Source organism: Trachemys scripta, chromosome 4, assembly GCF_013100865.1.
Source record: "Trachemys scripta elegans isolate TJP31775 chromosome 4, CAS_Tse_1.0, whole genome shotgun sequence".
Taxonomy (NCBI): Eukaryota; Metazoa; Chordata; order Testudines; family Emydidae; genus Trachemys; species Trachemys scripta.
The window spans coordinates 102,688,920-102,714,020 of record NC_048301.1 but is presented as its reverse complement, the minus strand read 5'-3'; the positions used below and the strand labels follow the sequence as shown (position 1 = coordinate 102,714,020).

Sequence of the window (25,101 nt, the reverse complement as noted above, 5' to 3'; positions counted from 1 at the left end):
GGGCATCTAAAGTTAGATATGTAAAAACTGCATTGGGTCACTTAAGTAAGGGGCCTAATTGTCACTGATATATTGCCAGGGCTCAAAATCTCTGAAAAATCAGGCCATTTATGTGGGTCCCTAAATATGGACTTAGATGTCTAACTTTGGACACCCATGTTTGAAAATTCTGGCTATACTACTTTAGGTATCTAGTAATGTCACAAGTTAAATATCAAATTAAACATAATAAAGTGGAAAATTTTGAACATACAATCTTCAAAATACACGCATCTTTGAGTGACTTCATCCAACACCATATGGAGAGGACACATGGGGACACATCCTTCCACTCTAAAAGAGAAACACAACATTAACTATTCAAGCAGTCGGTTATAGACAAAGTATTTAATTTTAAGAAAGCATTCTACATTTCTAAATAATTTAAGGCACAGGACTCTGATAATGGACCTTTCTGGTTCCATTCCTGAAGATCTGAGCTAACATGTGAACTATGTAACTATCTTTGGAATGAATGTCGGCTTCCAATAATAAAGACTTTCATTTAGAAATGCCAGAGAGCCATTGCCCTCTGAAATAAAATTTTGTTCAGTAGTTTTGTTAGGGACAGATATGGCTGCTGCAATGCCATCATGAGAGGAGCAGGGCCAGAACTATTTGACATTAGCTGACTACCACATCTTTTCAATGACACTCTTAATTTAGGATACCCACTATCTTGAAAGATTACTACCATTCAAGGGCATCATTTTAATATAGCTACCACAATGGCTACAATTCCACCACTTCCTCCTTCACTGAATTTTGACTAATGAATATGGTGCCATGGCACTGAACTATATCCAGTGCCATATGTACTTATCATGCTATATAAATATTACTAGAATTATATACTTTTATTCTAGAAAAATGCTGATACTTACTTTGGTACATCCTGACAGTTTTGTCCCAAAGGGTCTCTGCATGTTTTGAAACAAGGGCTTGTACAGGCATCATAACGCCACTCGCATGTAGAATGGGCTGGAAACTTAAATTTGGCATCTGGAAGAATACATGATTTATTATACAGAGGCATATATACATACCAATATGCATATGCATATACACACACACATTATATATACACACACACACGTACACACTCTATAGCAGGAGTCGGCAACGTTTGGCACGCGGCTCGCCAGGGTAAGCACCCTGGCGGGCCGGGCCAGTTTTAATGACGTGGCAGGTTTGGCCGATCGCGGCCCCCACTGGCCGCGGTTCGCTGTCCCGGGCCAATGGGGGCGGCGAGAAGCCGCGGCCAGCACATCACTCGCCCGCACCGCTTCTCGCTGCCCCCATTGGCCCAGGACAGCGAACCGCGGCCAGTGGGGGCCGCGATCGGCCGAACCGGCTGCGTCAGCAGGTAAATAAAACTAGCCCGGCCCGCCAGGGTGCTTACCCTGGCAAGCCGCGTGCCAAACGTTGCTGATCCCTGCTCTATAGTGAGCACACTTAAAAGGTTCATTTTGGTTTTAGAAATATTACTATTTCTATTGACTGTATTTAAAATGGGGGATATCTGAAATTTTTAGTATCTCTGAAACTGGAATGAACGTTAAGTGTATCCACTGTATATTACACATGCAGAGTAATGCATATGCAAACTATTTTACACTATGCAGTAGAAAATGTGACATTGTATTCTAGTTGACATATCTATTTTCTAGTGCATACTAAAACAATTTGAAGACTGACAGTGCAGCAAGAAATAATAGACATTCAGCAATATTTTAAAAACAATCTTCATAAAAGAATAAACTATATAACTTTTCTGATAACTCTGTCTGAACTGTTGTGAATTTTCAGTGGGGAAACAACATGAAATCAATGTGAGTAATGTTGATTCAGTGGGATCATTACTATGAAAGACTTAGAAGAACATGCTACTTTATTTAATGTGCTACTTTAATGATATTTTTAAAAGAGGTTGCATCAGCAAGAGTGGTTTATTTGGTGTGCAAAATTAGGCAACACAAGGAGACTTTCCAGAAGGTTTGTACAGTGCAACAGCTTTTACTTTAGAGGAAAAATGAAACACCATTTCAAACAAGCAAATAATCAGAAATCATTACATTTAAAACATACATTCTTAAGGTTGATCTTTTCAGAAACAGTAAAAGGCCAACATTTTAAAAGAGGACCATAACTGAATCAGAGAATAGTTTTCAGACTCAATATATGTGCCCCTTAATGTCAGAAGCAACTGAGCTATATGCAGGCGTGTAGTATAGATTTCTCCTATTTATCATGACCAAGCACCACTCCAAGACTTGGAAAACTACAATCATAGTTCACACGTCACTTTAAAAAAGGGTGTCCTGTTAAATGAAATCGATACTATGATGAATTTAAAAATCACCTGCATCACCTTAGTAACATCTTTGTGGAATAGTATTTATTAAAAGGTATTAAAATCACAAAATTGAAATACAAATAGCAAAAGCAGTTAGGGAAAGTGTGAAATTCTTGTGCATGGTCCAGAGAATAAAATTGGGAAATTTTCATTAATAAGTAGTGTCTTCACATATTTATTAAATAATGATGCAATGTCATAGAGGAAGTGTTAAGAAGAAAACAAATAAAAAGTGACCTACATCTCAGGGGGAGTATAAACCAGCAACCTCACATCAGCTGTGTGTGTGTGCGTGCACACATGCACACAAGGATAATTGAAGGCCAGTGCTTAATTTGTGCCAGCGCTTGCCAGGGCTGAGCCCCGGCACCTCTAAACTTGGCAGTTCATAGCCCGGCACCTCTGGCTTTGCTGCATCAGTTATGAAAATAAAAAAATTGCTTGAGCCCCAGCATCTCTTTCATTACAAACTTAGCACTGCTTAAAGTTCTCCTTTGTGCTAGCCTGATCCTGCACTATCTGTTTGCACGCAAGTCCCCCTGTGCCATGTTAGATGAGCCTCAGGGCTCCTCAAAGTTCTGCTAGACTTCAACAACTATAGGGAACCAAAAATGTATCCAGAGGTTAGGATATCATTCTGGTGTCCTAGCCCAAGCCCCTTTTCTCTTGTCGCACTGTCAGTGAGAGCAAGGAAAGAGTGCATTATATGAGCTTTCCTTAGCAAGTTAGGGTATGTCCAGACTACCCGCCGTATCGGCGGGTAGCGATCGATTTATCGGGATCGATATATCACGTCTCATTAAGACGCGATATATTGATCCCCGAACACGCGCCCTGTCAACTCCGGAACTCCACCGGAGCGAGCAGCGGTAGTGGAGTCAACGGGGGAGCCGCAGCCGGCAATCCCGTGCTGTGAGGACCCAAGGTAAATCGATCTAAGATACTTCGACTTCAGCAACGCTATTCATGTAGCTGAAGTTGCGTATCTTAGATCAATTCCCCCCCCCCCCCCCCAATGTAGACCAACCCTTAAAGTGGACACCAGGCCAGATTATGCCACCTAGGCAACCTGATGCAGAGCAGCTGCACCACACAGAACATTTATGTTAGAGATTGGGGAGCAGTGTTTATTACTAGAAAATATGTTCTGCTACCATGATTATATTTTTAGGGTGATATTCAAGACTTCTGTCCTGAAAAAGCTCCCATTGATCTTAGCTTCAGTGAGGAGTGAAGTATCAGGCTCTTTAATTCATTGCTATTTTACATTTGTTTAGAGACATGTGACTCTTTTCCAAAAGACGTCAGAAATTTTTTCCCTCTTCAGCCTAGGTACATCTGCACTTATGGGTAGTTGTTATACTATTACTAGTAATATAAGTCCCCTCTTGCTTGATAAAAATAATAATTCTCATAGAGCAGAAGAGAATATGTAAATCAAGTTTTAATAACTTCCCCATTTTCTATATTAAAAGAGTGTACCTGTTGCCATCTAGTGTTATCCTCTAACAATGCCAGTCTGTATAATATCCCTGAATTATTATTTCTATGAGAAACACTGGTTTTATTGTAGTAGCAAGTGAATTTACTACATTACATTTGCTATAAATTATTAAGCATGTGTATCCTGTTCCAGTGGGAGAATCTGCAGTTGCTTAAATCTGATAGCGATGGGAGGAGGGAATACTTTACATACAATTTTCATTAAATGCGTAGGATTTTATATTCTGTGTAACAGAGTTGATATGCAGGCAGGAACCATGAGGTGGAAGGATACATGGCATAGAGACACAACAGATATGGATAATCTGAGGAGATCATAGAGGATTATTTGTGCATGTATAGAAGATCTCTGAAGCTTTATTTCTTGCTTTATTGGAACTGTCATACACTTGGAATAATATGCCCTTCAATCCATTTCCCGCCAAGTAAAGTAAACGAGAAGAGGGAAGAACCAAATTAATTGATATTTGAATTTTTCACCATCTCTTTCTTTACTATTAATAGGCTTACATTTCCATTGTTAGAATGCGTACAATGCAATAGATAGTCCTAATCCTGCAAAGAGGCTCCATGTGAACTCCATAAACTGCCAGTGTGATTCTTTATACAAGACCTGGGCCACTGTAACCTTCGTTCATCCAAGCACAAGAGTTATATGTTCTACATTCAAAATTAGATAAAAACCAAACAGATTGGGTCTGATGAGCACCTACATATCCCAGTAACTTCAAACAGAGTTGCAAGCATTCAACACTTCTAAAAAATTAACCAAAGTTCTTTAGAAAGCATATATTTCTAACCAAGTAATCTATGGGTTTCATAGCTGTGAAACCCAATGCCCCAGGTTCATAACCGTGATTGCTATATAACTAGGCTTGGCAGAATTCAATTTTTATTATTTTATAATTTTGACAGATAATATAGATGTATTATAAGCAATATTTTTAAATATTTATGTATCTAAATGTTCACAGTTGCAGGAAATTATGGAAGGGGTGTGTGTCAAACAATAATTATTTAATGACAGCAGATGTTAAGATCCAAACAGTTAAAGCTTTATAACCATTAAAACACAAATTGTCAACATCAACATGTCAAAATATACAAAGTAAATATCCTTATAAGTTCTCAAGCAGCATTTTTCTTACTTTGCCTATGTGTTAATTTCAATTATCATCAATGGAAATATTTTCTCATTGGTTTATGTGTACAGTGAAATCCATATTTACTGACATTTACCAATAAAAATCTAATTCTTCCAAGCCTATATATAATCCAGACATGCTCACATAAAAAAAACACATCCTGACTGAATTCCCAGGATGTTTTACATAATAGAAAGCCCTGAATTATATCCCACCAATCTCAGCAAAAAAGCAACTCAACCAAAAAAAAAGATGTTATTTCCTGTTTTAAGAGGTTCGTGAGCAAAGTAGATAGACACAGTGTGTGCTTGAAATATTCTATTAAAACAGTAACCAGAACTGGAGAAAATACCATAAATATTCTCTTATTTCCAATGTCCCAGAATAAATATTTACTTATTTTTCCTTTGTTTCTGCACTTTATAATTCCAGAATGGGACAGACATTGGAGCTTTTCTGAAATTATTAGATACTCTAGATTAGTAGTTCCCTGAGGGGCCGCCAAGCAGGGCCAGTATTAGACTTGCTGGGGCCCAGGGCAGAAAGCCAAAACCCCACTGCATGGGGCTGAAACTCGGGGCCCTGAGGCCTGCCACCCGGGGCTGAAGCTGAAGCCTGAGCAACTTAGCTTCACTGGGCCCCTGTGACATGGCCCCCTAACATTGTCCTTGGCTTTTATATGCAGAAACACAGTTGTTGTGGCACAAGTGGGCCATGGAGTTTTTATAGCATGTTGGGGGAGGCTCAGAAAGAAAAAGGTTGAGAACCCCTGCTCTAGATGACTATGAGCATTTATTTACCCATATTTTGCAGTACTTTATTCTCAAATCACTCGCAAGAACACCTTGTAACACTAAAGAGACAAGTCGGGGGAATGGTAACACACATACTTTTCTCCCTAGTAGCTTTAAGTTGCATGCTTTCTCTATGTGTAAAATCTGGAGAATTGAGTACTTGAGGGCATGTGCCAAGTGCCTCATATGCACAACATTTTCAGACAGCGTCTAGTAATACAGGGGTGTATGTCTATGACTTCTATTCTCCATTTCTCAGAAAACATGGGTAGGTAGTGGGTGAAGTTATGAATGTTGCTGAGTAAACAATTAGCAAAGAAAAATTGTGTGGCCACTGGAGATCTTCCATTACAGTCAGGGAATTTCAGACAAATGAGAATGTTAAACTGAGCAAAGCTGGATTTTTGTAAGTGTGTAAATTACAAAAGGAATGCACCTAATCACTCATGTCAGCTGCTAAAATGCCTCCAGAGGGATGGATTAGAAGAAGGATATACCTTCCAGTGATCAGAAAGCAATATTATAGTTATCCCTTGGGAGAAAACTAGATTAACCCAAAAAGCTGTATGAGAGTAGAGTACCGAAGGAGATTATGTGCCAAAATATCTGTGTGTATTTTCCCATAATTTTTCAATGCAGTTTGCCCAAGTCACAGTTAGGAACAGATTGTGAATAGCACTCGTGCAGAAGTGTTGAGGGGAAGCATGTATCTATCTACATACTTGTACTGGGTCCTAACAGTGTAATATGTGAGCCTTCCCCCTTTATTGTGCACTCCAGACAAAGGCCAGTCATAACTGTAGTCCTGTGCACACATTAATAAGGGACAAGTCTTTTCCCACCTATAACACTGCTCTACAGCCAAAATGCTTCTGAAATAAATGTAGTCAAACTTTTAGTAAAAAGAACAGGAGTACTTGTGGCACCTTAGAGACTAACAGATTTATCTAAATCTGTTAGTCTCTAAGGTGCCACAAGTACTCCTGTTCTTTTTGCGGATACAGACTAACACGGCTGCTACTCTGAAACTTTTAGTACTAATTCTGGGTCACTGAGAACGAAAATGATGCTTAAAATTGTTGATTGGCTCTAGTTTTCAAGATATGCTATTGGGTCAGTATATACGACCCTTGACTTGGGAATGGCGGAGGATAAGTGAGTTATAAAGGGAAGGGATCTCAATTTAAACCAGAAATGACTAAAATACATCTTTGACTGGATCTATGAATAAATCTATGACTGGGTTTGGACAGTACTTACTTTTTAGGCAAAACAATGAATGATGCAATCTGAAGCTGGTATTGCATCATACATTATATGAATTGCATCATGTTATTCCTAGAGGTCACGGATGATGCGATCATAATGAAGCTTACATCACTCTGCTGAACAAATTGCCCTATATCAGCTCTAGAAATCATACAGTGTCGTGCTCTCTTATTTGTCAGTGTTTGATTTTGCAAAGGGACACATTTCTGTTTAGCCAAAGTGAGCAGAGATGCCTCGTACTTGTGTGAACAGTGTTTGATTTTGCAAAGGGACACATTTCTGTTTAGCCAAAGTGAGCAGAGATGCCTCGTACTTCTGCTATGTTTGTGGTGAAGTGACTTTTGCATCACAAAAGCACAGTATAACCACTATGGTTAAGAAAGCCTATCACCTTTGTTTTGGCTGCAAAACTGGAGATCAGGACAAGAGGTGGGCCCCACACATATGCTGCAACACTTGTGCAACAAATCTTCGACAGTGGTTGAACAGGAAAAGGAAATCTATGCCTTTTGCAGGGCCAATGATTTGGAGAGAGCCAACAGATCATACCAGCAATTGTTACTTCTGCATGGTGCCTCCAGTTGGGAAAGGCGTGTCAAAGAAGAAAAAGTGGACTGTGCATTATCCAAACATTCCATCAGCTATACGCCCAGTACCCCACGGAGAAGGACTGCCGGTTCCTGATGCACCAGAATCATTCTCACTGGAGTCAGACAAGGAAGAGGAAGAGGATGAAACTTCTGCTCCTGAACCATCAATGTCACAGGACCACATTTTCTCCCATCTTCCTCCTCTGAACCACACCTCATAACACAAGGTGAACTGAATGACCTTGTCAGGGATTTGGAACTACCTAAGAGTAAGGCAGAGCTGTTGGGCTCCAGACTACAGCAGTGGAATCTCCTGGCAGGTGATGTTAGGGTTTCCATGTTCCGTGACCGTCAAAAGGATCTTGTCCCATTCTTCTTCATGGAAGGTGATCTTGTAGCCTGCAACAACATCGATGGTGTGATGGCAGCCCTCAACATCGTTCACGATCCAGATGAGTGGAGACTGTTCATTGATTTATCAAAGACGAATCTTAAAGCTGTTTTACTGCATAATGGTAATGTTTTGCCATCGATTCCAGTTGGTCATGCAGTCCATATGAAGGAAACCTATGACAACATGAAACAACTTTTGAGGAGCATAAACTATGACCAACATCAGTGGTAGCTTTGTGGCGATTTGAAGGTTGTTGCTCTCTTGCTTGGTCTGCAGACTGGATACACAAAGTACTGCTGTTTTCTCTGCGAATGGGATAGTCATACAAGAGATTCCCACTACATCAAGAAAGATTGGCCACTCCAACAGTCATTGGAGCCTGGGAGGAAAAGTGTTCAGCATCCACCACTTGCTGAATCAAGGAAGATTTTGTTACCACCCTTACACATCAAGCAGGGTCTGATGAAGAACTTTGTCACGGCCATTGACAAAACATAAGCAGCTTTCAAGTACCTCCGTGGAAAATTTCCAAGGTTAAGTGAAGCTAAGATAAAGGAAGGTGTCTTTGATGGTCCTCAGATTCTTGAATTTCTTCAGGATGATGCATTTGACCATGCACTGTGTGGCAAGGAAAAGACGGCATGGAAAGCCTTCCAGTTAGTGGCAATAAATTTTCTCTGAAAAACAAGGCAGACAACTACAGGTTGTTGGTGGAAAACCTCCTCCAGGCATACAAAAACCTTGGTTGCAACATGTCACTAAAGATACATTTTTTGCACTCTCCTCTAGATTTTTTTCCACCGAACTGCGGAGCAGTGAGCGACGAGCACGGCAAGCGATTTCACCAGGACATTGCAACAATGGAGAAACGCTATCAGGGCAAATGGAGCCCATCAATGCTTGCAGACTATTGCTGGACAGTGACAAGAGATGCTCCATTTAATGAATACAAGAGACAAGCCAAGAAGCGCCGAGTAGACACTGAAGAGGCCTAAACTATGAACATAATAGTTTTTGCCTCTTGTTTCATAATAAATTTTATTTATATAACCCTTTTGCTGATTTTTAAAGTGTTACATAAACAGGACAGACGAAATATCATCATGTAAAGCAACCATAAACACATGAAAAGACCTAGGTTTACAATTTATGATTAAAACTCTACTATCTACACAATATGCATAGACATAAAATGTAAAAACTTAAATATCTTAGAAACAGTTGTTTTAATTGTCATATTTGAATTCATCACATCAAAATACATAATAAATAGCACATTTTATCTCTGAAGCAGACGACTTCTCAAAAATTGTAGACCAGTGTAACACAATCCATATAATGGGCCAGTCACATCAGGGAAAAGCAGGGTACATCATCCTAATGGATGGTGAAGCCTGTGCATCCCTTGTCCCCTGCACACCCTGAAGCTCAGAGAAGGATTAGGACTCCTTGAGGCTCTAGTCTTCCTGGGCTCCAGCTGGGGTGGTGTGAATTCACCACTTCCCTTATTCATTGTAATATCATCAGATGTGACTCCTACCTGTCTAGTGCATTAACCTGCATATCCAGATCAAATGACTTCTAAATATAACATCGCTGCAGCCAATTTGTATTATAAGCTACAAGTCATATTTTGGGAGCCCTTGTGCCTTAAGATTCATTAGCACTAGGGCTGTCGATTAATCACAGTTAACTCATGCGATTAACTCAAAAAAATTAATCACAATTAAAAAAATTAATTGTGATTAATCACAGTTTTAATCACACTGTTAAACAATAGAATACCAATTGAAATGTATTAAATATTTTGGACGGTTTTATATTTTGAAATATAATTATTTCAATTAAATCACAGAAAACAGTGTACAGTACTCACTTTATATGATTTTTATTACAAATATTTGCACTGTAAAAATGATAAAAGAAATAGTATTTTTCAATTCACCTCAGACAAGTACTGTATTTCAATCTCTTTATCATGAAAGCGCAACTTACAAAGGTAGATTTTTTTTTGTTACATAACTGCACTCAAAAACAAAACCATATAAAACTTTAGAGCCTGCAAGTCCACTCAGTCCTACTTCTCGTTCAACCAATCGCTAAGACAAACAAGTTTGTTTACATTTATGGGAGATAATGCTGCCCGCTTCTTATTTACAATGACCCCTGAAAGTAAGAACAGACATTCACATGGCACTTTTGTAGCTTGCATTGCAAGGTATTTACTTGCCAGATATGCTAAACATTCGTATGCCCCTTCATGGTTTTGCCACCATTCCAGAAGACATGCTTCCATGCTGATGGCACTCATTAAAAAAATAATGCATTAATTACATTTGTGACTGAACTCCTTGGGGAAGAACTGTATGTCTCCTCCTCTGTGCTTTACCTGCATTCTGACATACATTTCATATCATAGCAGTCTCAGATGATGACCCAGCGTGTTGTTCATTTTAAGAACACTTTCACTGCTGATTTGACAAAACGCAAAGAAGGTACCAATGTGATATTTCTAAAGATAGCTATAGCACTCGACCCAAGATTGAAGAATCTGAAATGCCTTCCAAAATCTGAGAAGGACGAGGTGTGAAGCATGCTTTCAGAAGTCTTAAAAGTGCAACACTGCAATGCGGAAACTACAGAACCTGAACCACCAAAAAAGAAAATCAACCTTCTGCTGGTGACTTCTGACTCAGATGATGAAAATGAACATGCGTCGGTCTGCATTGCTTTGGATTTTTAATCAAAAAGAACCCATCATCAGCATGGACGCATATCCTCTGGAATGGTGGTTGAAGCATGAAGGGACATATGAATCTTTAGCGCATCTGGCACAAATATCTTACAACGCCGGCTAGAACAGTGCCATGCGAATGCCTGTTCTCACTTTCAGGTGACATTGTAAACAAGAAGCGGGCAGCATTATCTCCTGCCAAAGTAAACAAACTTTTTGTCTGAGCAATTGGCTGAACAAGAAGTAGGCCTGAGTGGACTTGTAGGCTCTAAAGTTTTACATTGTTATATTTTTGAATGCAGTTATTTTTTGTACATAATTCTACATTTGTAAGTCCAACTTTCATGATAAAGAGATTGCACTACAGTACTTGTATTAATTAAATTGAAAAATACTATTTTTTCATTTTTACAGTGCAAATATTTATAATAAAAATAAATATGAAGTGAGCACTGTACACTTTGTATTCTGTATTGTAATTGAAATCAATATATTTTAAAATGTGGAAAACATCCAAAAATATTTATATAAATGGTATTCTATTATTGTTTAGCAGTGCGATTAATTGTGATTAATTTTTTAAATCGCTTGACAGCCCTAATTAGCACCATTTCCAAATGATTGCAATAAATTCTCTACCAGGTTTTATCCCTGAGCAGCTAATGTTGCAACTTGAGATGCTACATGTTTTCTTGCCAGGCACATCATGCTCATTTTCTCTGGGTTTTTGATCACTGCATTGCATTATACAGTTTTTGACATGTAGGCACTATCTGACTCCTGTGTCTACAAACGGATGGCCAGAACCTAGAGCAGACTTAAGCAACTGGTGGAGTCAGCACAGAGCACCTTCAGTTACCACTGACTGCAACAGGAGATCAGCGCATTCTATGAGATGCTCAGCAGCACCTCATAAGACTAAAACACGGACAATGAGCCCACCAACTATAGCCACACCCTGTATGCTAATACTGCAGTAATTCATGGTGTGCTTAAGCCAGCATGGAACTGTGTTAAGTGTGTCTCAACTGTAAGTCACATAGGGCCAATTAAATTTCTACGTTTGTTTATTATTAATTACTATTTGGAGTGTCTAGAGGCCCCAAATCAGATTAGGGATCCATTATGACAGGCACCATACAAACACAGTAAAAGACAGTCCCTGCCCCAAAGAGTTTCCAGTCTAAATAGATCAAACTTGGGAGGGGAAACAGAGGCACGGAGAGGTGAAGTGACTTGCCTGAGATCACAGAGCAGAATTCATGTCTCCTGACTCTTAATCCAGTGCTCTCTTCACTAGACCACTCTGCCTCTCTTCACTTTGCCACTGCTCTATACAGTTTATGAACAGTAATATTGATAAGGATTTAAGGAACACCAGGAAAAAAAATCAATAAAGTCACTTATACACCCATTTCTGCAGCCTGCTACAGATACTTTTCTCACTCTCCTATATCAATTATAGAAATTAAATTCCACAGTGGACTTAGACTTTTATTGTCACTATAGCTACTGTTCCCCCATAATAGAAAATATAACTTCTTTATATGTGCCTCTGATACTGTGGATTTCATCTGTGTCACAGTACCAGCACTTTATGTTGCCATATGACACTAATCAGCCATTTCCATGTCATGCTTCCCATGTTTACAGTGCTTACAGTCTTCCTCTAACATCTAGCCGTTTATTGTATTTTGGGTGATACTGCAGTTCACTCACAACAAAGTAGTGATGTTCAGTTTACTGACAATGAGTTAAGCTTTTTACATCAGAGTTTTTATACGTTTCTCTATCAAGGATTTGTCATGGCATTTGAAGGAAACCACACATCTTCTGATGAAGTCTATCATAATTTGCTTTCTATCCAGTGAAATGATATAGCCTTAACAGAATAAGGAGTTATTCTCTGGATGACAATCATTCCAGTTTACATGCCAACCAAACCCATGTTTCTACTACCTGAGGAAGAGCTGAGCACCTTAGTATGTCAGTCACAGCTGATGAACGTGTTAATACAGAAATTTCGAATGTGAATCAGGACATATACTTTGCAGTATTTATATATATATTATCAAACACCATATTTAGCTCTGTCACTGCTGTTTGGATATTGGAGAAATACTGTGTTCTCTATACAAGAGGCCCTAGGCTTTAACATATTAATTCCCTTCTGCCTGACTTTTGAAATTAATTCTTTGATAATAAGTATCCTACTATTTTTTGATATTCTGACCTAGAGAATAAATAATGACACTGAGATCCCAGTTCTCCTGAGTCCTAATCCTATCACTGATTCACTTGATGTTCTCGTCTTTTAGACCCACATTTTTCAGTGTTCACTAATTTTGAGTATCCAGCTTAAGTCAAGTAGAGACTGATGTTCAGAGGTGCTGTGGAACCAACATTCTCATTGGCTTCAACCAGAATTTGGGATGCTTAGTACTTCTTAAAATCAGGCCCTAGGTGTTCAGTACTGGGCACCCAAAAACTGAAACACTCAAAATATGTGTCCTCTCTTCAAAATTTGCCCCTAGTCTCTGGGCCTCTATTTCCCATTTGAAACAGGGATAATAATATTAATTTACCTACCTCATAGGGGGCATTGAAATAATTAGGAAGGGGAGGCAGCATACAGGAGCGATTGAAAGTCAGACCAAACTTGGATCTAAATGTGCAATTTCATGACCAAATTTATTTACATAAATCACAGATACAAAAGTAAGCTAAGCTCTAGGACTTAAGTGCTGCAGTGGGAGTTGAGGGTGCTCAATACATGGAAGGATCAGCTTGCCTCAAGCTTGCCTACAGCAATCCATACACCAGTTATATGCCTGCTCTCTTGGTATACTTTTATTACAATTTTTCTGTTGCACACATAAGAAAGTAAAATATAGTCAGAATTGGTCAGCAATTAACTACACTGTGTGACTTTATAAATATGCATCTAATGCACAGTCTCACTTTATGGGGAGCCCATATCTGATGCAAATGCACTCACATGAAACTACAGCATTTCCTTGCTTTGCTAAACACTGGCTTGGCCTAAGCAAAATCCAAATCCAAAAAGCCCACAAAGGGCAAAAGTACATAGGAAAGGGTACTGAGGATCAGGCAGCATCTGAAAGAACTGAACAGGCAGGCAGGAAGATTGGAGAAATATTGGAGGTAGTGGGAAAGCAGCCAGAAAACCTCACAGGAGCCACATGCCTAATTGTTTTAATGATAATTATTTTTCCATTAGTCTAGGACTCACTGATTCACATCCCTGCCCCTATTTTCACATGTGTAGATAATGCCTTCCCTTTGTTTTCAGGTTTTCAAACTCTTTCCTTATTTCTTTTGCTTTAGATTTTCCACTGTGCAAGGATACAATTTGCTACTGTTGGTTTTCATTTTCTTCTCAGAATCCAGGCAGTGCTAGTCATTACTATCAATTTATAACAGCAGATCAACACTGCTCCACCACTTAGATTGGCTAGCTCCTCAGATACATGCTAAGGAGCATGAAACTAGCTACCCGCTCACATGCAAGCATCAACAACCTCTGCTCATGTACTTTAAACTCCTGCACTGAAGCATGTAGGCAAATAATACTGGCAGAATGAACTGCTTCCCCGATCAAAATATAATCAAAACCAAAACATAGTTATCTAGCTCTCAGGTATAATTGCCTTAGTTACCTCACAGCTGGTGATGTGATTTTTGAGGCATATATTGTTGCTATCACAACCGATTAATGTCTTCTTGCTTCATTCATACAAATTCAGGAGGTCAAATGCCCATTTGTGATATAAATAGCAGAAGGTTCTGATGCCACTGTGAAAACAGCTTGATACTGACAGATGCTGAGAACCTGCAGTTCTCATTGACTTACTTCGGATTTGCAGGTACACAGTAGTTCCTCAGCATCAGGCCTAGAATAATGATCACTTGGACTTAAACAAAACAGAAGAGCTCAGTGTAAACTCAAGAGTACCTCATAACTAAAAAAGGACATTTAAAAGTATGCTCTATAAAGAGGGATGTTTTCCATTGTTGTGTGACACTGAGTATGTTTCCCAGACCTGAAGAAGAGCTCTGTGTAAGCACAAAAGCTTGCCTCTTTCACCAACAGAAGTTGGCCCAATAAAAGATAATACTTCACCCATCTTGTCTCTCAGAGGGAAACAGACAAAGATAAATGAAATGAAAACTGATAGACTGTATGTACATTTTGATAAAACATAAAAGATGCTTTTATCAAAAAAAGTAATTTTATATCTTAAAAATCAATTTAATTTTTAGTTTTGTAACATCCTTTCTTGGTGTATAAGATACAATCATGAAAAATTAACTAAGAAAGATCCAATTCTTGTCTCAAACAGAAATACATACAACTCTCATTGACTACATTCCATGCCTATGTCTGAGTAATTATTCAAAATTATTATTTGCAAAAATAACAAATTGTTATCAAAGTGAAGTCTTGTGCACTCGGCAAAAGTACAGCACTCAGCTCTTCTGAATTCTATTCTGGAATTTCCTTGTGAGTTTAGACACAACTAAACTTAAATTCTCTGTGCCTCAGTTCCCTCATCAGTAAAACGAAGATATTACTGCTTTCCTCACAGGGGTATTAGACAAACACCTAAATTAGTAAAATGCTTTAAGATACTCAGATGAAAGGCTATTTGTAAGAAAGTGCAGTGTCTTATTAAGAACAAAAGTTTGCAGAACACAATAGACATATCTATTAAAAGATTCTGATTTCCTCACATTTATTTGTTATTCAAAAGATTCAAATGTATTATTCTATGGATTGACTGCTATTATTTGACATTTGATCTGTGCATTTAGATGTGATTTGTCAGGTAAATCTCAAAGATTTCTTTCTTTTACTCAATTGGATGAGCATGCATCCACTGCTAGTGCAAATTCTAGCACATACAAATTTAAATTTTGTTTTCCTGTGAACACGTATGCACAGAATACAACATGACCACTCAAACATTTTCAGGAACAGGAGCAGCAGACAAATACGAGCATGGTTGAAGCAACTTCATTTAAAAATTCATGTGGTCATTTGTGGAATACTGCAATACATTTTTCAATCACATCTGTTTAATTTATATCTAATGCATTTCAATACTACAGTATTTATTGCTATGAAACTAGAAAGAGTGACACTTCAGCAGACTTTAGACAAATATGTATGTGTCTATTGCTGTGGAAATTGGGTCATTACAAATTCTTCCTTCTGAACGTGCGTCATAGAACATGAAGAGGACTCATGAAGAGTTTTCTGGCCAAGGGATTTAGAGGGCCTATTATTCTCCTCCCAGTATTTACCCTCTGGTTCCTCAGGAATAGCAGTTCCCAGTTGGAAAGTTTCTGATCTAATATGCAAAGCATTTACAATAGTCAGCAGGAAACTCAATCTGCCTTTGCCTCTGCACTCTGGAGCTGGTGTAACTTTTCCATTAACTTAAACAAATGCTGCTGTATTTTTAGACCATGTAATTACCCTACATCAGCAGACTGAGCCCTGTGAAAGTACGCTGGAGAAAGATTCGAGCCCTATGTTTCTCTGCTTATAAAACTCTGAAACCCAAACCTTCGGATGTGGTGATTAATGAAATGCCTCTTGATCATTCGATCTGATCCCACTTGCCGAGGTAAATTGTTTCAGTTTTCCATGAGCATAGATAGGATTTTTTGGCATAATGGCTGGAGGGCAAAGACTTCACACTTGAAAAGACATACCACTCTGCGTTAATGCATGACCACTGAGAATTGTAGCACTTTTTAACTTTCTCCATTCCCCCCTCAAAGATAAAAGACCAAGGAAACATTTTTTGTTATGTCCAAAAAGAGGCCTTTGCTTGAGATGTTTTACGAACGTTCTGGTAATAGCATTAGCTCCATATACTCTGCCATTCAAAACTTCAGCAGCTCTGTGATTAAAGGCATTTGTCAGGAGGCAACAGGCATTTGGCAATGACAAAATCTGTCATTTTTCATGAAGTTGGAGTGTGCCAGTCAACAGCTGCATTAGGCTGTCATCATAATGCACCGCAAAACATGGGCAGATTCACAATGCCACCATTAACACTTTAATTCAATGTTTTGATAACAGGGTGCTCCATAAGGCATACAGTTGGTCTCTTCTGTCATATAAGTGAGTGCCTGTTTCAGATTTGTCTGTGCCTAACAGTAGAGATTTATAATGGTAACTGTACAACACAGACAAATGATGCCTCATTTGTTGCAATATTTCATTTTCCTCCTTTGCTTGCAAAAGCTATTTCAGAGACAGACTTTGAAGGACTGATATCAGATATTTGCACTTCAGGGATATCTGTGAACATACTCCGACAACAAGTTACTGATCTATTTAAAATTATAGCATAAAAATCCTTACCATATAAAAAATAATGTACATTTTGTAAATGACTTTAGAATACCACACAAGCCATCATGTTGAGGAAGCAATAATTGCCACTGAGGTCCACCAAGAATTTTTGGATTAAGCATATTCAATATAACTGATTTGGATCAAGGCAAGTTGATGCTGAACTAAGTGTTACTTCATGAACACACTGTTTTATTTTATTTTGCAGGCCAATATAGCTTCTTATATCTCGGTAAGTTGTTATAAGGTCCCCTGTATGTAATAGCAGCTCCCAAATATTTTAAAAGAGTTAACAACAATAATGATCTTTCTTTGCCTTCCAAATCTACAGGAGAAATAGGTAGATTAATTTATAGGGGTTTTTGTTTCTTTTTTATCAGTTCTAGTGGGAGTAATTTCCATAGTCTAGATCCATCTTAAGGTCCCACGTCTCCTGAACTCATGGTCGCTACTATTCAAGAATTCCATTCTTCCATTACAATATAGATGTAATTGGAGGTCATGGTCATAGAGGAAGAGGTGATCTCTCAGGTAGCTAGGGCCAGTTCAATGGAAAGCTTTGAATATCAGAGCAGAGACCTTAAACTGGATTCTGTACAGTAGGGAGCTGGTGCAGAGAGCACAGCACCAGGTAGATGTCTTCACAGAAACCTGTATTGTGAGAAGATAGGCAACTGCATTTCATACCTGCTGAAGCTTTTTTCAGGGTGTGTGGCTGAAAGGACTTTGTAACTTTGATTAATCAGTTTGTAAATTAGGTCCGATTAAGGAAGTTAATAGTTACTAATGTAAAGTGAACCATATTTTCAAAATAAAAACCAGGACACTGATAGCTGCAACCACAGGGGGAAGAAGTGGGTGTTGGTCGGTGAGGAGGAGGGTAGCAACTACAGGAAGCAGAATTATATTTCACATAAAAAAGGCAGAATCGAGAGACAAACAACATAACCAGCCAGGGCTGAACCTAACTGAATTCTGTCCCATCCATTAAAAAAATTACAACTGATTATTTATTACATCTATTTTATATTAAGTACAAATATTTTTAAAAAATACTTTGCCTACCTTGCATTGTTCTTTTGCCTTTCCCTTCACTCTGTTTTTTTCTTTTCTTCCCCTATGTATTTTACCATCTTTTCCTGTGTCTTTCACTCTATTTTCCACTCATTATAATTTTCTATAGTATGTAATCTTTGTTCTCTCATTCTCTTCTTTTTCCTATATTGTGTTCTCTTCCTCCTCCTGAGTTTCCAGGCTCTCTCCCCAACACTCCTTCCCTCTCAGTTCCCCTTCCCAATCTCTCTGTACTAAGCCCACCATCATCTTCTCTCATCCACCTTCTTCCTGTCTCTCTCTCTAAAAACTCTCTCATATACATTTTGCACCCTCAAAATCTCAAAGATCTCAAAAATCTGTTCCTGGTATTTCAGAACAGGCATTCAGCATCAAATCCTGGCCCTACACATGTATGCAGCATAGAGATTGCAACAGTTTACAGTATCAACAAGATCTGTAACTGCCTAAGAATCACCTACAGAAACATGGGCCCCAAATGAGAAATCTGTGTCTCTATCCCTCCCCTTCCCTGTCCCAATTGTCACGTAGGGCAGCTGAAGAACTGAGAGATGACATCACAAAAGGCAGAGCCTCTCTGAGATCCCAGTGGGTGGGGAAGAGGATAGAGGGACAGGTTCTCCTTCAGGGCAGTCATAGCTGATGATAACGAATGGGCTGTGTGATCCATAGCCAGTGTCCATAGCAATGCTTGGCTGACCCTTCTGAAATGGAATGGTCGTCAGGGACTGAAGGATGGGAACAACTGGGCAGAAGATTCACCATCCCCTATGGCAATCACAGGACAGCAGAAAGGGAGAGATCTCCAAACACTGTTCTCTCAGTGACACATTCAACCTTTCTCTCACTCTCCTGAAGCAGTTCCATGGGGTTTACAGGATTTATGTATTGTTATTTGGGGCAGCCATTGTGTCCATCTGCATGAGCTCCCTATACCCCTGAGCAGCTGCACACAATCCAAGGAGCAGATACCCTCCACAATTCCTTGTGCACTAGGCTGAACAGCCTCAGAATTAGTTGGCGTGGCATACAGCTAGATCATGCAAGAGGTTACTGCCACATAACACAGAACCAGGGTTTAGCCTTCAATGCACAGCTCTGTGAAAAAGCAATTGGGCCTGATTTTTAGGGAGCCTAAGTGTCTGTAGTTACCAATTACTTCAATGGGAGTTAAGGGCACTCAGCATCTATCAGAAAATCAGGCCCATTAAGCTAACAGCTCAGAGTTTAAGTGATCAATAAATAACTCCTGCAGAGAAAATCTTGGCAGAGGGGAAAATAAAACTTTTACTCTATCACACATTTCTTTGTAAGGACCCTCTAGCTTTTTCAGAGGAATCCCCTCTGTATTACTAGTGCTGCTTCATTCTTTACTCCTACCTTTCAACAGAAATAAAATCATTATAGGTACATTTGATATGGGCCTGAACCAAAGCTCTGGATCCAAACACCCTCAAATCTTTTGGGTAATGTGGGGTGGGGAGGTTGAATTCAGGATCTGAATTTTACAGTTGAGGCCCATCTATAATTTACAAAATGGCAGTACAAATCAACAGAGACAAATGCAGGGTGATTACCTTCTTCCTCTTCTGAAGTATCTAGCACACAAGCTGATGAGATACTGTCTGTTCTTTAAAGTGGCATAGTTGTGTACTTGAGTCTTGGCCAGCAGCAGTTCCTTCACAAGTTACTCCTACAAGTGTGAATACTCCCCGTGTGAGTGCTATTGCTGAGATGGGTGCCCATACAGAAACCTGTGGACCACCCCAACAGGTCCCTCTGGAGCTCCTGTTCTGCATGGCCTGTGGAAATGCCTCACCATAAGTTCTGCAAGGAGCCAAAACCAGTGTGGAATAAATTCTTTGGTGTCCATGGGATTTTGGTAGGTGTCTAGGCACAGGACCGTACCAGAATTGGGCTAATAATGTAATTTTCTCTGCCATTTCTTAGTCTCATTGCCGGTTGTGGATTGCTCCCATAAGGAATGTGCACTTGAGTTCAGAGAGTCACCCAATTCATAGAAGGACGTTAAACTAGGCTCCCTCATCTAAAGCTAAAATCCATAGGCCAGATCATCCCCTTCCCAGAGAAATTTCCTGTGGAAGGGGAGGGACAGAGTTTCACCTCATGGAATTTATTGGGAAGCACCCCCACACACACAGTGAGAGATTTGGGAAGCACTAAAGTGTACAGGTGGAAAAACACCTTCCAGACTCACAAATTTGTAGAGACAGGAGCTTTCCAGACAAACATCCAACCCTCCACATGGCTTCCCTGACCTTCTGCTCCCTTGGCAACATAGCTTCTATTGACTGGGTCCTCCTGTGCCTGCTTAATGGCAGCCACTGTGGGGACCCAGAGACAGTTAATACAGTTCCAAGCCCCATTAAGTCCTGACTGAATTTCTGCATAGGCAGGGTCTGTAGGAAACCATTCAGCAGAGTGTAGCCAGTCCTCTGCTCTGCCCCACTTATTCCTTGCCCATTTTGAACAGAAGCCTTTTTGTCCCAGGAATAGGAGCAATGCTGTGGCGATCCATCTTCAGAGAGTCCCCTCACTGACACACATGAAAAAGACACTAACCACTACCATGTTAAAGCCCAGACTTTCCTTTAGACCCAATCAAAAATTTTCCAATTAAACTTTTTTCCACTTGAAAATTGGGGTTTCGGCAAATGAAACATTTTCCTCCATTTTTTATTTTTCATGGAAAAAATCAACAACTCCCCCTCACCTCCCAAAAAAATTCTGTTTTTGTTTTTTGACAAAATTCATGGTTTTCTGCAGAAAAAAATTCTGAACTCTACTACTCCTCTTTATCAATTCAGATTGTATTGATTTAGGTTTCATGAACAAGGTTGTACTTTAACCTCTACTATGACATTAGAGTCATGTCAGCCTAAACAACTTTCCACAAAAATCTATTCAGGAATCTTTATGCAAAAAAATAAATAAGAAGATTCCTGAACCTAGAAGGAAATGGAAAAGGAAAAAAAAAATTTTCTCCAGGGAAACTCAACATGGTGCCTCTTCACTTCATCTTTCTAGATTCATCTTCACTGTAATCATTATCACAATTTGGTTCACATTCCTTCAGCTGCTTTATTTTCACATTTATTTTTTTAATCAGTATGTCTATGTGTGTTTTATTATACCCCACTCTGCAAATGGTTCTCTTTATTCCACTTCTCTCCATAGCAAGTCTGACTCTATAAAATAATCTGTATTTTACAAGCTGTTGGACGTAAACAAAATAATCTTCCCCACTGCTATCAATACTATACCATATCCTCCCTTAAATTTCAATTTACTGTATGCTTCCCATTGTTTATAATGGCAAACAACCCCTGATTTTCCTCTACTTACACTGGTTTTATACAAGTGTAACTCCATTAATTTCAACTGAGTTATTCCTAATTTGCAATGGTGAGGAAGAAGAATCAGACCACAAATTCTCAGTTATAATCCAGTAATTCCAGTCAAAAGAGTAATGCTGGATGATGCAAATGAGGGCAGAATGTGGCCCACAAAGCTCCCACACTTTCAAAATGTGGTTAACGTAGTAAATTATAGTTCATAAAATATTAATTTTAGTACCTACCTACAAGTTTAAAAAGAGTCGACAGTCTGAATTTCTCTGAATGCTTGTATTTCAAAAGATCAACTGAAGAAGCTGAAATGTGGATGAAGAATCCTGGCTTTGCAAATGACTCAAAGGAACTGTATCCTGGGAGCCATGTGTTCTTGTGGATGGCAAAGGTTGATCTGTTATGGAACTCTTCACTTTCTTCCCATTTGGAAAGAAGCAGGGTATCATTGGAAGCCAAATGAAGAAAATAATTTGGTCGGTCAGCTGCTTCAAATGAAACCAAGTTGGGATCTGAAAAAACACAACAACATATTCACTGGACTAAGCAGAGTGGGCCAGATATATCTTTGGTGTATCATCACTAAAGTCAATACCACAGTAAGGATGAACTTGGCCCAGCTCTTTCAAGGAAAAATATTAAATATTGCATACATGTTGCCGGCTTTACTCATATTGAGTACCTGGTAGCCCCAATGATTTCAACGGGACTATAATGCATGGTATGGTACTTGTCAACATGAGGGTGCAGTAATCTAGCCCACAGTGAGCATATAACTTCAGTTCACTACCTTTGTTAGCCTTATTTTTATCCAAAATTAAAATACAGTCTCACCAGTTTTACAAAGTTATGCTTGCCCATTTGGAAGTCATAGCTCAAAAGCTCAATTATTCATTTAAAATGAAGTAACTAAAATGCATTTTACATTTACAAACAGGGTCGTGTTTTTCAGTTTCCAATCAGTCTGCTCTCCGGCCATCCTCAGGACAAATAATGTTAAAAACAGATTTGGAATGTGCCTATCCTTATACTAGTAACGGCTCTATTGTCGCAACCTTATACATGCTGATCATTACTTTGCCACTAAAAAAGTCCCACTGATTTCAAGCAAACTTCTGTGGGACCACTTGCAGAGTAAGGTACTGCTCAATGAAAGAACCGAGTCCATTATGAGCACCTGTTGCTCACAGTATTACTTCATTTTATTTTTCTGTAAACTGTGGTATTCTGTTTAAAATAACCATAGAACAACTGTAAAATCAACTATCCCCTGAGGACTGGATAATATTTCTTTTAAAAGAGGGCACAGAGAACAAATAATCTCCATTAAACAGATGTTTTATTATGCTCTGTACCATATTTCTGGAGCACCACTTATCTTCCAAGTATGACAACATTTATTTATTTGAAACATAGAATTGCATGGAAGAGAGTATCTTTTCTATTACTGGCTGTAGCGGGTACATTGGCAATGCAATTTGTATCACCTACTCTGTATACAACAGTTACTTTATTACCAAAAACTCCCCGTCTTCTTTTATCACTGGTCTGAAGCTAATAAAATTTACCCATTTTTCTGGGATACAATTTACTATCTAATTTATAAAACTACAAATTACATATTTATATGGCTGCTGTGGATAATCATGAAGGAAATTCCAATATAATTGGGCTGATGATACAAAGAAATTGTTATACAGATTTTGTAGACTCCTCCAAGGCCAGAATGACTAAATGACATCCTCTTAATGTTATAATGGAGTCTGCAAATCCTGGTAGGCAGGGTAAAGCCTGAACAGAAGAGGTCTATGCATGGCTGGAAAAGGAGACAAAATCTTTCACCCCAAATCAAAGGCAGGATACAGGGCACTCGTATAGAAAAACTGAGATTCCTGCTACAGACTAAGAGCAGAAGTAACAGCCCTGTCCCTCTGCACTCTCCTACATGTAATTTTGAGCCAGTTCTACAGTGGAACCAGACTCACTAGTTAGAGCCCTGCAATTCCCTCAGCCAACCCACAATGACCCATTCTATGGTCCCACACAGAAAGCCACAGAAAAACATTGCTCTACGGCAGGCAGGAGGTGCAGAGTCTACTCCTTACAGGCTCTCTAGGGACCTGATCAGCAGGATCAGACATTTCTGGTGCATCTTGGGTTAAGGATCATTAAAATATTTATTATAACAAACTTATCCCCTGGCAGTGAAATTGGATGCACAAATAACTGCAGTATTTCATCAGGATCACAAATGTGGCAGTTACAATGTTGTTTTGAAAACTAAAAGTATTTATTTATAAAGCTGGAATCACCCAATTAAAACCCACGGAGTGCAGAGTTTGGTGGAATCAGCTGATAGCTGCAGAGGAAAGGTCTGTGGGCAATTCTGTCCTCAGGTGCAGGACTGTATTTCAAGGGCAGAATTTGCTGTGTGTGTTCATTCCCCACTCTGTCTTTGTCTTTATCTATGTTTATTTTCAGGTTGCAGTGACTTTACCATGTGCTTTGGGCTTATACCATCCTGAAGTCAGCATAAAGCTTGCGGCATCTCCCGGAACAAAATCTTCTGCTCTCGCTGGGAAAACATAGCCACCCAACAGTTTGGCTGCCATTGCAACTTCTCCATCCCAGTAGCTGACCAGTTTGTAGGGACCCTTTCCCAGAACTGTTGAGAGAGAAGCCAAAATTAACTTTCATGTTCAGTGTCACAAATGCTTGAGCTCTCATATATTATCTTAGGCAATCATGTAGTGGCAAACTCTAAACAAGAACAACTCCAGCCTGAAAACTATTCCAGGCTTCATGTGCTAAAATGAAATGGCAGTGCCTTATGAAGCAACCCCCACCCCACAAAAGAACAAAAACAAACAACACCTACTAGCTGTAATTAGACTGCACAAAATTTCCAACTTCATTTCACAAAGATTTGTGAGAACTTTCCCCTTTCCTCCCTACCTCCATATCCCTCTAGGTTTCATTTTTAATTGGGTTCAACTAACATAAAATGTAGCTGACACCTCAGTTGTGCTCCTGGTTATGTGCCCAAACAGAAAAATTTGCATGTGGACAATAATCTTGCAGGAGGCCAGACTAGATAATTACAGTGATCCCTTCAGACCTTAGAATCTATGGCTAGATATGGATAATAAGAATGAACATATTATATTTAGGCTTGGAAGGATTAGATTTCTACCAGTAAATGTTGGTAAACATCGATTTTACTGTATACACACAAACCTCAGAAAAAATATTTCCACTAATAACCAAAATGCACAGCTAGGCAAATTAAGAAAAAAGCTGCTTAAGAACTTATTGCAGTCAAAATCTAATGATTTAGACTAGACTTGTTACAAATGGACTAGCAAATGAATAGTAAACATAGGTATGATTTGTTGATTTAAGGATATTTATTTGGCATATTTTGACACATAGTTTTAACAGTTT

At 39.0% G+C, this 25,101-nt stretch overlaps 1 protein-coding gene across 1 annotated transcript in view; it reads right to left on the bottom strand.

Annotated features, from left to right (window-relative positions):
• Window positions 1-25,101, bottom strand: part of OTOG (otogelin) — a 150,467-nt gene that overhangs the window by 52,666 nt on the left and 72,700 nt on the right. Inside the window, exons 28-31 of the mRNA XM_034770197.1 lie at window positions 24,155-24,322; window positions 21,891-22,169; window positions 924-1,041; window positions 254-333 (exon numbers count right to left, since the gene is read on the bottom strand). Of these exons, the coding sequence (XP_034626088.1) occupies window positions 254-333; window positions 924-1,041; window positions 21,891-22,169; window positions 24,155-24,322 (645 nt within the window). The remainder of the gene's footprint in view (window positions 1-253; window positions 334-923; window positions 1,042-21,890; window positions 22,170-24,154; window positions 24,323-25,101) is intronic.